Source organism: Protopterus annectens, chromosome 1.part0, assembly GCF_019279795.1.
Source record: "Protopterus annectens isolate FY-2018-M chromosome 1.part0, PAN1.0, whole genome shotgun sequence".
NCBI lineage: Eukaryota > Metazoa > Chordata > Ceratodontiformes > Protopteridae > Protopterus > Protopterus annectens.
In genome coordinates this window covers 542,360,423-542,373,853 of record NC_056725.1, presented here as the reverse complement: position 1 = coordinate 542,373,853, position 13,431 = coordinate 542,360,423, and the positions used below count along the sequence as shown (strand labels likewise).

Below are 13,431 nucleotides of genomic sequence, written 5' to 3'. Positions count from 1 at the left end.
CTTCAGAAGATGACGCAACAAATGAAAACCTGAGGTTTCAGCTGCACAACTGTGGAAAGCCAGCTATATGAAAAAACTCAGCACAATTACATTGTTTATTATATGTCTTAGGAAACAAAGGGGACTGCAGCCAGTGAAAATACAAACTGCTCTACAGATGTAAAAAATATAATTTTATTTGCCTGAAGGCGTTTCCACTGCTTACTCTAGTTCTTTTTCTTCAGTCATGCAAGTGATTTTTGTTGGCTTGTTTCTGCTTTATTTTAGGGTTTTTCTTTTTAGTGATGGAGGCCATTGGGTGCTCTTCTGACTAATCACAAGGAGATAGCATGGATAGTTATACCTTCTTAAAGTTTCTGGGAAATGTTTTCCAAGTGCTCCAGTAACTTAAAAAAAGTAATTTGTTTGTACAACAAAAATCACAAAGTTATGGTACTATAAATCATCGATTCAGTCCATTTCTTAGCATTAACCCAAAATACACACATACACAGACAGTAGAAGCATAATGGTTGTCTGGCTGGCTCCCTTAAAAATGCAAATACCTGATGGGCCAACAGAGAAGAGAAGGAAAACTTTCAATTCAGACTTCTATAAAAATAATAAAATAAGGCAAGATTTTGTTTTCCTGGAAAAGACAATTCCACCCTAAAACTCAAAGGAATCGAACTAAAGACAGTCAGAGCCAACAAAAACAACCAGAACAAACAGTTCAGAAACAAGAAACGCCAGAAATAGTGAGCTAAGTTTAGAAACATGTAGCTTCCCTTCAAAATTCAATGGGAATGCTGACACACAATTCAATAAGAATGTTAGCATGCCATACTTCTCAAACGTACCAAATTCCTCAAATTTACTAGTTTTGAGGGAAAAATAATGGGGTGCCATGAATTCCCAAGCAGTGCCTTCAAATCCCAGTTTTTTCTTTATTTACAATTTTTAGTTACCGCTGACATCACGCATAGCCAGCATATCCCAGATCATCAACATGGAGGGGCAGGCGTGATTATGTCAGCATCATGAGACAGTGTCTGACTGCCTATTACAGACTCAGATGAGAGTTGTAGAAAAGGTTGACGGCCACAGCTCGCTTATAACTACCCACCCATGTCCTATGTCCACAGGATGAGAAAATTCACTTTCTCCAGGCTGGACCTCAAGGTAAGTAAAAACAAAAAAAACAAGCCATAATTCTGTTCAGTCTGAAGTTTAGAGTCACAGCATGGTTACTTCATTCTAAATATTTAAAGACCTGCTCTGGCAGAGACAAATATACTCACGAGTGCGCAACTAGTAATCCCTTACTAGGGTTAAAAAGTGTATTTATGTTAAATTTCTGCTTCCCCAATCAATTTCATTCATAAGTAGTAGTACTTGTAGCACTCGTGTATGTATTCATCAAGACTAAATCAGTACTATATGATTTCTTCGATCTTTGACTCTATGGCTATATGAATTAAGAAAACTTTAAAATGTCTTTTTCTGCATGTTAACAAAGAGATAAACCGGTATTTCAAATGTGTGCTTTTTTTTTTTTTTTTTTTGCAGTTGGACTTAGCAGGGAGGAAGCAATCAAAATTCAGACTAAAAGCAATAGTAATTATTTATTAACTTGTCACCACTGCATCCTCACAGATTTGCACACCATTCAACTCCCAAAATTTAAGATAAGTAACATTAGTATGTCTACTGAGAACATATTAACTGAGCCAGGGGCAATATTCAGTAATCCGGAGCGAGATTTTTTTTGCACGTGTGTGTGTATGTGAGAGAGATTCGAGTGTGTATTAGTGCAATACTGTAACACAGGAAATACTGCTTAACCTCGAAACTGTGAATTATTTGACTGAACACAGATGTAACACTTCATTTTGCAGATGTTTTTAATTCTATATCCTGAAGTGTGAAGACTGGTAGAGATGGGTGAAGGCTGCCAGCCTAGCAAGACAGAATTGTGCAGATAATTCTATCATTTGTAAATACTGTGAAATGTGAAATGCAGGCTTGCTTCTTACATGAAAGAATATGTTGTGAAATGCTGTTACAAAAATGGGACAATAGTCTTCTCTACTGACCCAGTAAAAAGCATGTTGTGACCCTTTGATCTAAAGTCGTCTCCGTCCGGGCTAGATGAAGGCTTCTTGCCTATTGTTTTAAGGCTAAAGTTAATGACCAGAATTTACATGTGGAATGTCCTTTATTGCTCTAAGCGTAAACGAATGTAAATGCAGTTTCTGTCAGCCTGGGAACACCAGGAAAGTCTGAAATGATGTAATGTTTTATCAGAACTGCAGTTTCAATTTAAACAGTGAGAACCAGAGATTATTATGCATTTTTGTCTTGAACATCCAACTCAGCACTGCCTTATGCTTTATGTAATTACGTTATTTTAGAAGTGTGTTTCTTTTAGCAATAGCTAGAAAATTAGAAAGATTAGACTAAGAGTTTTTCTGTGATGTCAGAACTGTACTACTGATTTATGTATTTCTGTGTGATCTCTAAACTCTTGACTAGCACTGACTGTGTAGTAGAAAGTAATGTCTTGTTGTTTTAATTATTTATTATTAAATATTTTGAAACCTTTTACCTGTGGCTGGTTTTGTGTAGAGATAGTTTAAGCTCTAGAGTACATTGCATATTTATAGAGTTTACTGTCCAGGTCACTCAAAATAAGCTTTGACTGTTTAGTCACATCTACCAATTGGATAATAATATTGCACAGTAATAACTGGACACCCTTTTAAGGGCCTTTGAGTAGCTGATAAGTATTAGCTGGGTGGTGGCAGTAATTACTACCATATAGTCTGGGTAAAAGGGGCACAGCTGGAGAACCTGTGCCAGCCTTCCCCAAGAGAGTGTGTGTGGTTGTATAAACTTATCTCAACGTGTGTGTGTGTCAGCTACTTGGGCAGGGACACGAAGCACTGGTTGGACAGAGAGGGTGCTGGAGATTTTAGCTTGCCCAGCTAGGCTGAGATCTGGACCCTATAGCTGTGCCAGTGGGGTGTCTTATTGGGGATCTGGAGAGCAAGGGAGCGACCAGCCCCGGACTGACTGTGACATGTGTGTGCTCTTACAGGAAATTTCACTTTACGATGTGTATTTGTTATCCTTTCCTCATATATGAGACGCCCTCTCTGGTGTTAGTGGTGAGGATCGAGTCTCCTTGATTGTTGGGCCAGGGCACGGGCGTCACATGAGGCTTCCCCATCCCAGCCACCAAATGATAACACCAATGGTTGGTAATGATATGCTAAGTGAGTACTGACTTTCAGTCCCTTAGGTACGCTACAATATATAGAAAGCAGAAGAGAGAGAGTCTGGTATGTATCCATTACAACCGGGTGGTGGTAGTGGCTATTTGGTATGGAGAAGTCTTCAAATTATATGCATAACATTTTTAAAAAAAGTCCACTGCAGTACTGATTATTTTAGCCAACTGTTAGTGTACACTTGTGTTTACATCCTAAAAAGATCTCTAAGGTATTATACCATGCTGCCAAAATACAGGAAAATGTGTATTCTTCCCCTTGTTTTGTAGAGGAGTGAAGTAACAAATATAAACATAAATGAGAAATGCTGAAAAGGACCCTTTTTGATATATGGACATGTTAAGAGCTGTATATACTTACAGAAAGATACGGCATCAACATTAATTTTATACCCTAAATCAGACCTCCATTAAAACATACTATCATAGTGACATACATACAGTCACACGAAATTACTTGTTACAACTGGGTATCTTAATTCATATTTCTTCCTCAATTTTTAGGCACATAACTAAACATGTAACTGTAAATACTACTAACGTTATTTAACTAAATACTGAAGGCTTTTGTGCATGCACACCCACATCACAAACTAAATCGTTTATAGTTTTTAAACAGCAGAAATTAAGAGGTTAAAACACACCATAAAGCTGGCATTCTATCAGGTTTTTGGTTAGTTTCAGCAGTCAGATGGTTAAACTAGGTAGACTGCTAAGGTACACTACATAAGGCAGTGCGAAGTGAATGGTCTCTGCCTCGTCTTTTCTTAATTATACGATGCTTCGCAATTTAAATATGGAAATGGAAACCCATCTGCAATTATTAATGAGCCTCTAGGCAGTCTTGTAGAGTTTTGAAACAAGCTGTGTCAGGCAGAAGAAAAGCAGCAGGGAATCTCTTTTTTGCTGCTTGTGAAATTATGTACACAAAGGCTCCTCATCTGGCTTTTGTTTGCATGCCTGTTTGCTCAAGACTGTTTAGAATGCACCATCGTATGGCACTCATTTATCATGCTCCAAAGTTATTAATTTATGCTTAAAATAGCACTGGTTGGAATGACGGGACACTAACTTATAAAGGAATGCGCTGCAGAGCTAGAAGCTGCTATAACTGCATTGCGGGACTGCTTCAACATGTCCTTAACTGACAGTAAGTCTGGCACTGTACGAGACCAGATAAGACATGGCACAGGGGAGATGGAATCCATCCCAGGACTCTCTAGGCATATGACAAACTAATCCTGGACAGGATGCTATCATATCACACACAGACACACACACACACACACAGACACACACACACACACACACACACACACACACACACACACACATCTCAACTTCTTCAATTTGCGTTTGAAAAATAGTATCCCACAACCCCACTGGAGTGGGAGGTGTTACATAATTATGTATGCAAATTTCCTGTTAATCAGCATCCAGATTTTTGGCCAGTTGTACCTACTTTTCATGGGCCTTTGTCCAGATTTTTGATGTTTCCAGGTCAAGAGGTATGTGGCATACTAATTAGTTTAAAAAAGCTCCTCAGACTTACAGAACAAATTACTGGATAGTACAAAATTAAATTTCACAGCTGCTACAAACAAAAAAAGGAATTAAAACTCATAGATGGGAGAACTAAATGAAGCAATTTACAAAGAGTATTTCCTAAATCATACCAAAATCTGATCATTTCATTATGATTCAGTCATTCTTTAATCATCAGAATACCCTATCACAACTTCACGCCACAAGACACTTTCAGGAAGGTTTCACGATATGATCATAAACAAACGCAATTTCAAAAGACACCCGCACACATACAAAACAGATTCAAAATGGAACTCCAATCTTGTACTGAAGTGTGGAGAACTCAATCCCTATTGAAAGACCTCTGCCCTTTGTATCCCCCCTCATGAATTATCATCAACTCTAAAAATTGCTACATCTTGGAAAAATAATTTCCTTTGCAGTCCCATCTGAACAGAACACTTTACACACTAAGTGATTGCTAAAGTAGCCATCACAATGACATTGCATACTTTCTACCTCTTCTCTTATTAACACTTGCTCCTTCATCCCTCTGTCAACTTCCCTTACAGTTACACCTTCTAACTGGTCTACTTTCAGTTTCTTTGACTTGTGCTCTTTTACTTACTGCCAGAACATAGTTTCTTCTAACCTCCGAGGCTCAGTTAAAACATATTATGACTTGCATGCCCAAAATGCAGTTTGATTTGACAAGTGCATCACTTTTAACCTCATCAACTGTAATAGAAGACAAGCTACTCTAGTACTGCACAGAACTGCAAACTTTGAGTACCTTGACATATACTCACTCTTAACAGTCCCCCTATGACCAAAGTGCCCCCCATCCACTCTACTAATTTATTCATCCCTTTGTGGAGGGAGGTTAAAGATGCCAGGTGCTGTACTGGCATTCATGTAGGGGATAAGGGTTTTTACTTTACGTCTGTTTTTCCATACATGTCTACTGAAACCTCAGGGGATTGCTCATGAAAGGAGCACTACATGGGGCTGTTATTCACTCGCAAAGGAAAAGTAAAGCTGCAAATGCTAACATCCCCATTGAGGTCAACACCTCCAATGGTTCACCAGTCTCCACAAAGGAGTTAGAACGGAGCATAAATTCCTACATATGCAACCTTTCACTCAAAGATGTCAGCCGCTTCAGGTTCTCAGTCTTCTTCTGCACCCCATCAGCACTTCAGGGACTGTTAATTAATCCTAGTTCATCCAAGCCATAGTCAGGGCTCCACCCTCTGCATCACAAAGCTAAAGCTTTAAGAAGGCTTAACTATAATAGCTATGAATGTACAACTACGATAATCACACTACACTACTATTCATTCTTAGTTTCATATACTATTGGGTATATCACTTGCAAAGCTTTCCTCCACTGGCCGCCTTTGAAAATGGGATATGCCTAAGAAGGATAACTCCAGTAATCAAAGAAAAGGTACTTTAGGACTGAGTAGCACTCTGATGACTTCAAAAGCATTAACAGTCAAATTATAACTTCTGATAAGGGTATCCCATAAAGACCTTAAGACTAAGCCAGACAAACAATAACATTTTATAAACAAAAATTAAACTTTGAATTTATTTAAACTAAACATTCAGAGCAAGAAGCAGCTACCTACAATAACTTGAAAGACAGCAATAGTCCTAAAGGAATAAGAAAGCAGCTGCATGGTATGAATTAGCTTACTACAGAACAAAAGCTAAAGGAAGTGCATGTTGCGATGGTGAGGACACAATGTATATGAACAACAATCACTTACCAACAGGGTATTTCCCATGCACAAAGTCTGAAATTTAAAAAAGTTTCAAAAATAGTGTCAAAGACAATGACGACAAATCAAGATAAAACCTGCACTCCCTACATCTACAACAGCTAGTGCAGTGGCCATGGTCAAAAACAGGAGCCAATACACAGCCACCGTTTCAGATGCTATTCCACCAGGACTACAGGAAAGTGGGTTATGCCTTATTGACCCTTATAGCGCCAAGTAAGGTAACTAACTACACATGTTAACAATGCACTACATTTAAAATGTTCTGAAAGCAGAGCATAAACCTTCTCCGAACTACACCACCAGCTACATAACTTGACATAAAAGAAAAAATGGGACTGTCCAAACAGCTTTAACAATGAATAAATGTTTCAGCTATAAAAGCATTTCATCACTAAAGACTTCGGTGCATGTTACAGTAACCACTTAAAAATGCACAAACATTAACTGATATATCCCCTGCAAGATCAGATTGCTAAGGTACTTGGACTTACCTTTTCTAAAAATAGATGCTTATAAGTTTCCATTCCCATGGCATGTTGATCCTTGCTACGGACTTGATTCAAGAACCAATGCAGGGCATCATCAGAGCACTCAGAATCTTCCACCAAGCAGTGCCATAAAATGTCGACTTGTTCTAAACTTAATCCTAGAAAAGAAAGAATATTTGAATTTAGAGGCCAACCTGTTCTAAATTTACTTTTAGAAAGAATAACATTACCCGAATTTCTTACTACTCAAACTACTAACTTCTTAATGAAAAAAGGTACAAATAAAGTATGCTTTAAAATTAAGTGCATAATAAAAATATGGATATATAACCAAGCATCCCATCTGCATAAATACAACTTCACATATACTTACTGAAATGGTCTGGGGAGCCCAATGTTGAAAACACACATGTCAAGAACTGCAATCGAACCTGTACTTCAGCACTGTGGCTATATCTGCTTGGGGCAAAAATGAAAATTTAAAATAACCTATGCAACATGACAAAATAATAAAAAATGCATAGTATATTTCCAGAAAATAAAAATGAAGAGAGTAATGCATTGCTCATTTTAAGTGCAGTAAGCAGACCTTTCATTCTGAATCAAGTAGAAAAGCATGTGCATTACTGTCTTCAATAAAATGATTGCTAACAGTATAAGCCAAGAAACACACTGTAACATGCAGTTCTTTAACACTAAGTTTTAGACACACCTTTTTGTAATTTACTGGATTCCCTCAATAATACTATTCATTATAAGTTTCAATCTGAAAGGGCAAATCCATAGCTTAACTGGGGAAACCCACACCTTAAGTCTTCTTCTTTCGGCTTTTCCCAGTTAGGGGTCGCCACAGCAGATCACCTGTCCTCTCATGACTGGCAGTGGAGTTTGACGGTGTCGAGTTGCCAGCCCGGCGCCCAACCTTCCACAGGAGGCACACACACACACACACACACACACACACACACACACACACACACCTAGCGCCAATTTAGTGTGTCCAATCCACCTACAGCATGTCTTTGGGATGTGGGAGGAAACTGGAGCACCCGGAGGAAACCCACATGACCACAGGGAGGACATGCAGACTCCGCACAGAAGGCACCCCAGCCGAGGATCGAACCGGAGAACCTCTTGCTGTGAAGTGACCACGCTAACCGCTGCACCACCGCGGCTGCCCGAAACCCACACCTTAAGTACTCATTGCAAAATGTGGAATCTCTCCCCACATCTATATTGTACTAGCTCCAGCCCTGAACTTCTTTAACAAATAGTTGCAGTCCTCAATCTCGGAATTCATGGAATATGCTTAAAATACAAGATGACAAAGGTAACAAATCAGGGATTCTTTCAAACACTTCTAAAGTGCAATTAAGTAATGATTTATAACTTCACACCAAATGTTTAAAACATACATCAATGTCTTCAGTGGATTCTGGTGCATCAAGACCTGTTAGATCCCCTACCACCTCACGTCAAAACTTTTTGGATATGCAGGAACACCCGGGGGTAGAGTCCTTGACACTGACCACTGTGTTTGGGAAGGCAACTACAGCAATGGTTTCCTGACATTCAGCCAGCTGAGAACAATGTCTAGCCAACATACTTGTCTGCAAGACTGCTGGTACATTCATAACAGTTTCCTGCACCCTTGACCAAGACTGACTAGAAACAATGTCAACCTCATTTAACTCGCTCATAACTGCAGGCAGGCAGTCAATGAGTTGTTAAATTCTGGACTGCTGGCAAGATAGGCAGCAAATGTCCAGAGCTGAGTCGCAGTAAATTTACCTGAGAAAATTATTTTAAATGGAATAAATCCAGCAGCTTATTCCTTACTTATCCAGTTACATTTTTTCTTTCGCATAAAAACTGCTTAATCACAGCAATGAATGATGAAAATTCAATGTCTCCATTAAGATACATAAAATCACTAGTGCAGTGTGAGCTATGCCTTTCAAGCACTGTAAACTTCAAAAAGAAAAGGAAGCATGCGCAACTAAGACTACAGATATGAAACACAGCACACACTATCCTCTAGGCAGGAATCAGTAAAAATGATCTTGCTGGAATAACCAAAAATAAGTAACAAGCTGACAGCCTACATTATCTCAAACAGCCAACAAACAGAAGAAATGTAAAAGACTTCCAGCCCACTAGGAAGCCCACATGCACAAGGAAAACAAAATGAAGGCCCTGGAACACCATTCCCCACTTTTGTTATCTCAACTAGAAACAACTATGAACAACATTCTGAAAAAAAAAATGCCAGGTGTAAAATGTCAAACTAAAAAGCACAGGAGAGAAAACTAAGAGAATATTTGGAGAAACATGCTGAATACTGGGGTTATGAAAAAATGCACTGCACAGTAATGGCCAAGAGCCCACAGGGCACTGATCCTGAGAGCCCACCTTTCTAAACCTCAACATGTGTTATTCAGATTTTTTTTTAATATATGAACACTTTTATTCAATTTCACTTGTGACATACGCAAATTTGCATTTATATAAAATAAACTATCAAGTTCACTATTACAAACATTATGTTTCACATATATTGCTATACATCATATAACCTAAGCAACATTACATAAATTAATCAGTTCCTGCCCTTTCTTTTTAAACAAGAAACACCTTTATTAATCAGACATTTGTATAAATGAAAAACCACACCGACACAATACTAGTTGCAAGCATTTTACATCACAAACCACAGTCCCAGTTGCAAACATGACACACTTCCAATCTACCCAATCATTTTCAGTCAAACGGTATATAGCTCATTTAACTCCTGCCTTCTTTTAAATTTCATTCCTCCCCTGTACGGACTTGTTCCCACAACTCCCATTTTAGCCCTATGTAGTTTGCTTCTACCCTTTTCTAAAGATCTCAATTCCAGTTGTTTTCTCTGTTACTGTACTCTCTACTTCTAGCATAGTTGGTTTAGATTTTGATTTCCATTTTCTAGTAATTGCTTTTTTGGCAGCCACCATAATTAGGCACAGCAAGACATTACCATGTCTAGGCAATTCCAGTTCTGTATCATAGCTCAGAAAAATCATCTCCCTCGTCACACCAGTCTGCCCACCCAGCATCTCTGGCAGTGCATCCCTCAGGGAATCCTTAAAGTCTGCCAACTCACTGCAATCCCAGAAAGTATGTTCCATATCACACCTCCAACATTTCCTGTCTACCTGAGGAAAGATTCCCTGGAGTTTACTTGGGGTATAAAATATCTATGTAAACATTTTCAAGCAAAAATACTAAATCTTCTAGAGTTTGCTGCATATTTGGGAGACATACATATATCCTCACATGACTTCTTTGTGAACTGCTTATCCAGTCTCTCTTCTCAATCCTTTCTCACCTCCTCAGATTGATTCTTATACTTAACATGCAATACTTTACATGCACTACTGGTGATTCCTTCTTAACAGCAGCTTATGTTCTAAATTCTGCTAAAAACTCTTAACCAGTGCTGGTCTTTCATTTAGGACACCGCCTATTTCTTTCTTTTTGTCTATACTCTGATATCAATTCTTGATAGGGAAAGCAATCTCTAACTTGCAGTCCAAATAAATTCTTGACATCTTCCAATTCTGTCATATTACCCTCTCTAGTTATTTGCTCCCAGTACATTGGTTCCTTTGCCAGTTTTCTCCAATAAATTCCAGCCCCCTCTTGCCTACTTGTCTATATCCCTAACTGCAGTCATCCCTGTCAGCAGAATCACTTTTTTCCATTCCCGTGTTGGCTTAGTTCTTAGGATACTTTCCGCTACTATATATATATCTAATATTCTGTATGATTATTGTTGTTCTTATTAAAGGCCTGCATCCAAAATCCCAGTCTCTCCTTGTTTCTTGAACTTCCCCCGTTTCACCATCATCCCTTTCCACTTTGAATTATAGTTTTCTGCTTGTGCTACGTATAGGAGCCTTGACTGTGTAGCTCTGAAATACCTCCTCAAATTGGGTACTACCAATCCTCCCTGTTCTACTGGGAGAATCACCTTATCCCACTTGACTCTTGTTGTCTTCCTTCCTAGATAAAGCCCTTCAGCTCCTTATTAACTGCTATACACAATTTCTCCTCTGGTTGCTAAAAATATGCCTGACCTATATGTATGTGTAAGACCAATGGGACTACAAACATTTTAACTGCTTTTATCTTTCTACCCATATCCATATAACAAAACTTCCATTTTCTCTGTTTTTGTACATCTTTTGCTTAGACTCTTCCCACATATCCTTAGCCGCCACACCAAAATCATTTTAATCCATACTCCTAAATATTTCATTTTATCATGTCCCCATAAATATGGATGCTGCTAAACCAATTCATATGAGAGTACAAAATTTACCACTATTGCCTTTGTTTTGCTTCATTAATTTTGCATCCAGAAAAGATTTGAAACGGTCTCAAAATGTTCCATAACATTGTAATGTCGCTTTATGGTTTTGTCAGGTATAAAATGATATCATCTGCAAATAGAACCATCTTTTCATGACTACTATACCAATTACATCCTTGTATTTCTGAGTCCTTTATTTTCCTTGCAATGGTTCTAAACATAACACAAATAATAAAGGGAAAGAGGACAGGATTGGTTAATTTCAAGCAGAAAGAGTTACAAACTTTCCTTGAAATCCCAGATTTACCAAAATGCGTAAACCTTAGCTGAAAATGTTCAGGCCCTGTCATTGTGCAGTTGCACAGCTACTTTTGTGCTACCAAAAGATCTATACAGAAGAGGTTAAACTGTTGACTGTTTTATCTTGTATTTTATACCTGGTCAGTGGAGAAAATCTTTAAACATTTCTTTTCCAGAATCTGCCCAACTCTGCCCTCCTGTTAAAAAATTGCATAGCATCACTGAGTGTAGGAAGCATGAACCAATTCCATGAAGGACCACAAGAAAACATCAAGAGTGAGCCTTATACCTCACTTAAAAACAAGACAGCAGGTACCAAACAAAGTAGCTCCTCTTCAGCAAAGCAAAAAGTACAGTTTTGTACCTACCATAAATGTAGATGTTCGAGTGCTAATACAGCTGCAGTCATAACAGATGGGTTCTCCTGCCGTCAGGTGGGTCCTCGGAAGGCCGAATTCCAAAGTCTAGGTCCGGCGTCGGTTGTCGTCGCTTCTTCCCGGACGTCAGTGCGACAGGGGTATAAAGGAACCAGCCAACGCCATTTTATTCAGTTTTTCTTGCCCCAGATGTCAGGTGCCCCCAGAAGGAAGGCAATACATAAATTTGTGTAATAATGCAGTCCAATATAATCAAAATACAGTAGTTGCAAGCAAATACATCATAAATGAATACCCCAATCAGGTTGTATGAGGATGTGTTAGCCTACAGGCCTGTCCCAAGAGGGGAAGGAGGGAGGGAAACCTGGACTGCAGCTGTATTAGCAGTCGAACATCTACATTTATGGTAGGTACAAAACTGTACTATGTTCATCGTGCATACAGCTGCAGTCATAACAGATGGGTAGAATCCCAAAGTTAAGAAAGGGGTGGTAGGCACTAGGTGGAACTAGGAGGAGCCAAAATGCCCTGCAAGACTGCAGTGGCAAAGCCTGCTCTAGATTTGGAGTATAATGGTAGGTTGTAGTGCTTGGAGAGGGTATGCACAGAACTCCAAGTGGCTGCTTCCAAAATATCCTTGGTAGGAACTCCTCTGAGAAAGGCTGCAGAGGTGGCTGTGGCCCTGGTGGAATGAGTTCTAATGCCTGTAGGTACAGTTTTGCCATGAAAGGAATAGCAAAAGCGTATGCAGTGGGCTATCCATTTTGAGACTGTCTGTTTGGAAATTGGCTTTCCTTGAGCTCCTACCGCATAGGCCACAAAGAGCTGTTCTGATTTTCTGAAAGGCTTTGTTCTGTCCAAATAATAACGCAGTTGTCTGTGGATGTCCAAGGAATGTAGTAATCTCTCCCCTTTGTTTTGAGGATTAGGATAAAAAGTAGGTAAATGTATGGCCTGATTTAAAGTTACCCTGGATACCACTTTAGGCATAAAGGATGGGTTGGTTCGTAAGGAAACTCTGTCCTGAAGGAAGATGATAAAAGGCTGGACAGCCATGAGAGCCTGTAGTTCTGAAACTCTACGAGCTGAGGTGATGGCCAGAAGGAAAGCTGTTTTCCAGGACAAATATTGCAAATCTGATGAGGCAGCTGGCTCAAAGGGAGGCAAGGTCAGTTTTTCATAGGTTGGTACTAGGCTATCAGCCCTAGGGCCTATACAAGCCTAGCCATAACAATTCCCTGGCTATTTCTTCCCACATTATTTACTTTCTGGACCCCTGTCTAGCAGGGCGACTGACATGATCCCTGGGGTGAATTTCCTTTCT

The 13,431-nt window shown here is 39.2% G+C and overlaps 1 protein-coding gene across 1 annotated transcript in view; it reads right to left on the bottom strand.

Moving 5' to 3' along the window:
* Positions 1–13,431, bottom strand: part of USP34 (ubiquitin specific peptidase 34) — a gene marked incomplete in the record, with an annotated part of 5,849,982 nt that overhangs the window by 3,626,483 nt on the left and 2,210,068 nt on the right. Inside the window, 2 exon segments of the mRNA XM_044061224.1 lie at positions 7,080–7,234; positions 7,450–7,532. Of these exon segments, the coding sequence (XP_043917159.1) occupies positions 7,080–7,234; positions 7,450–7,532 (238 nt within the window).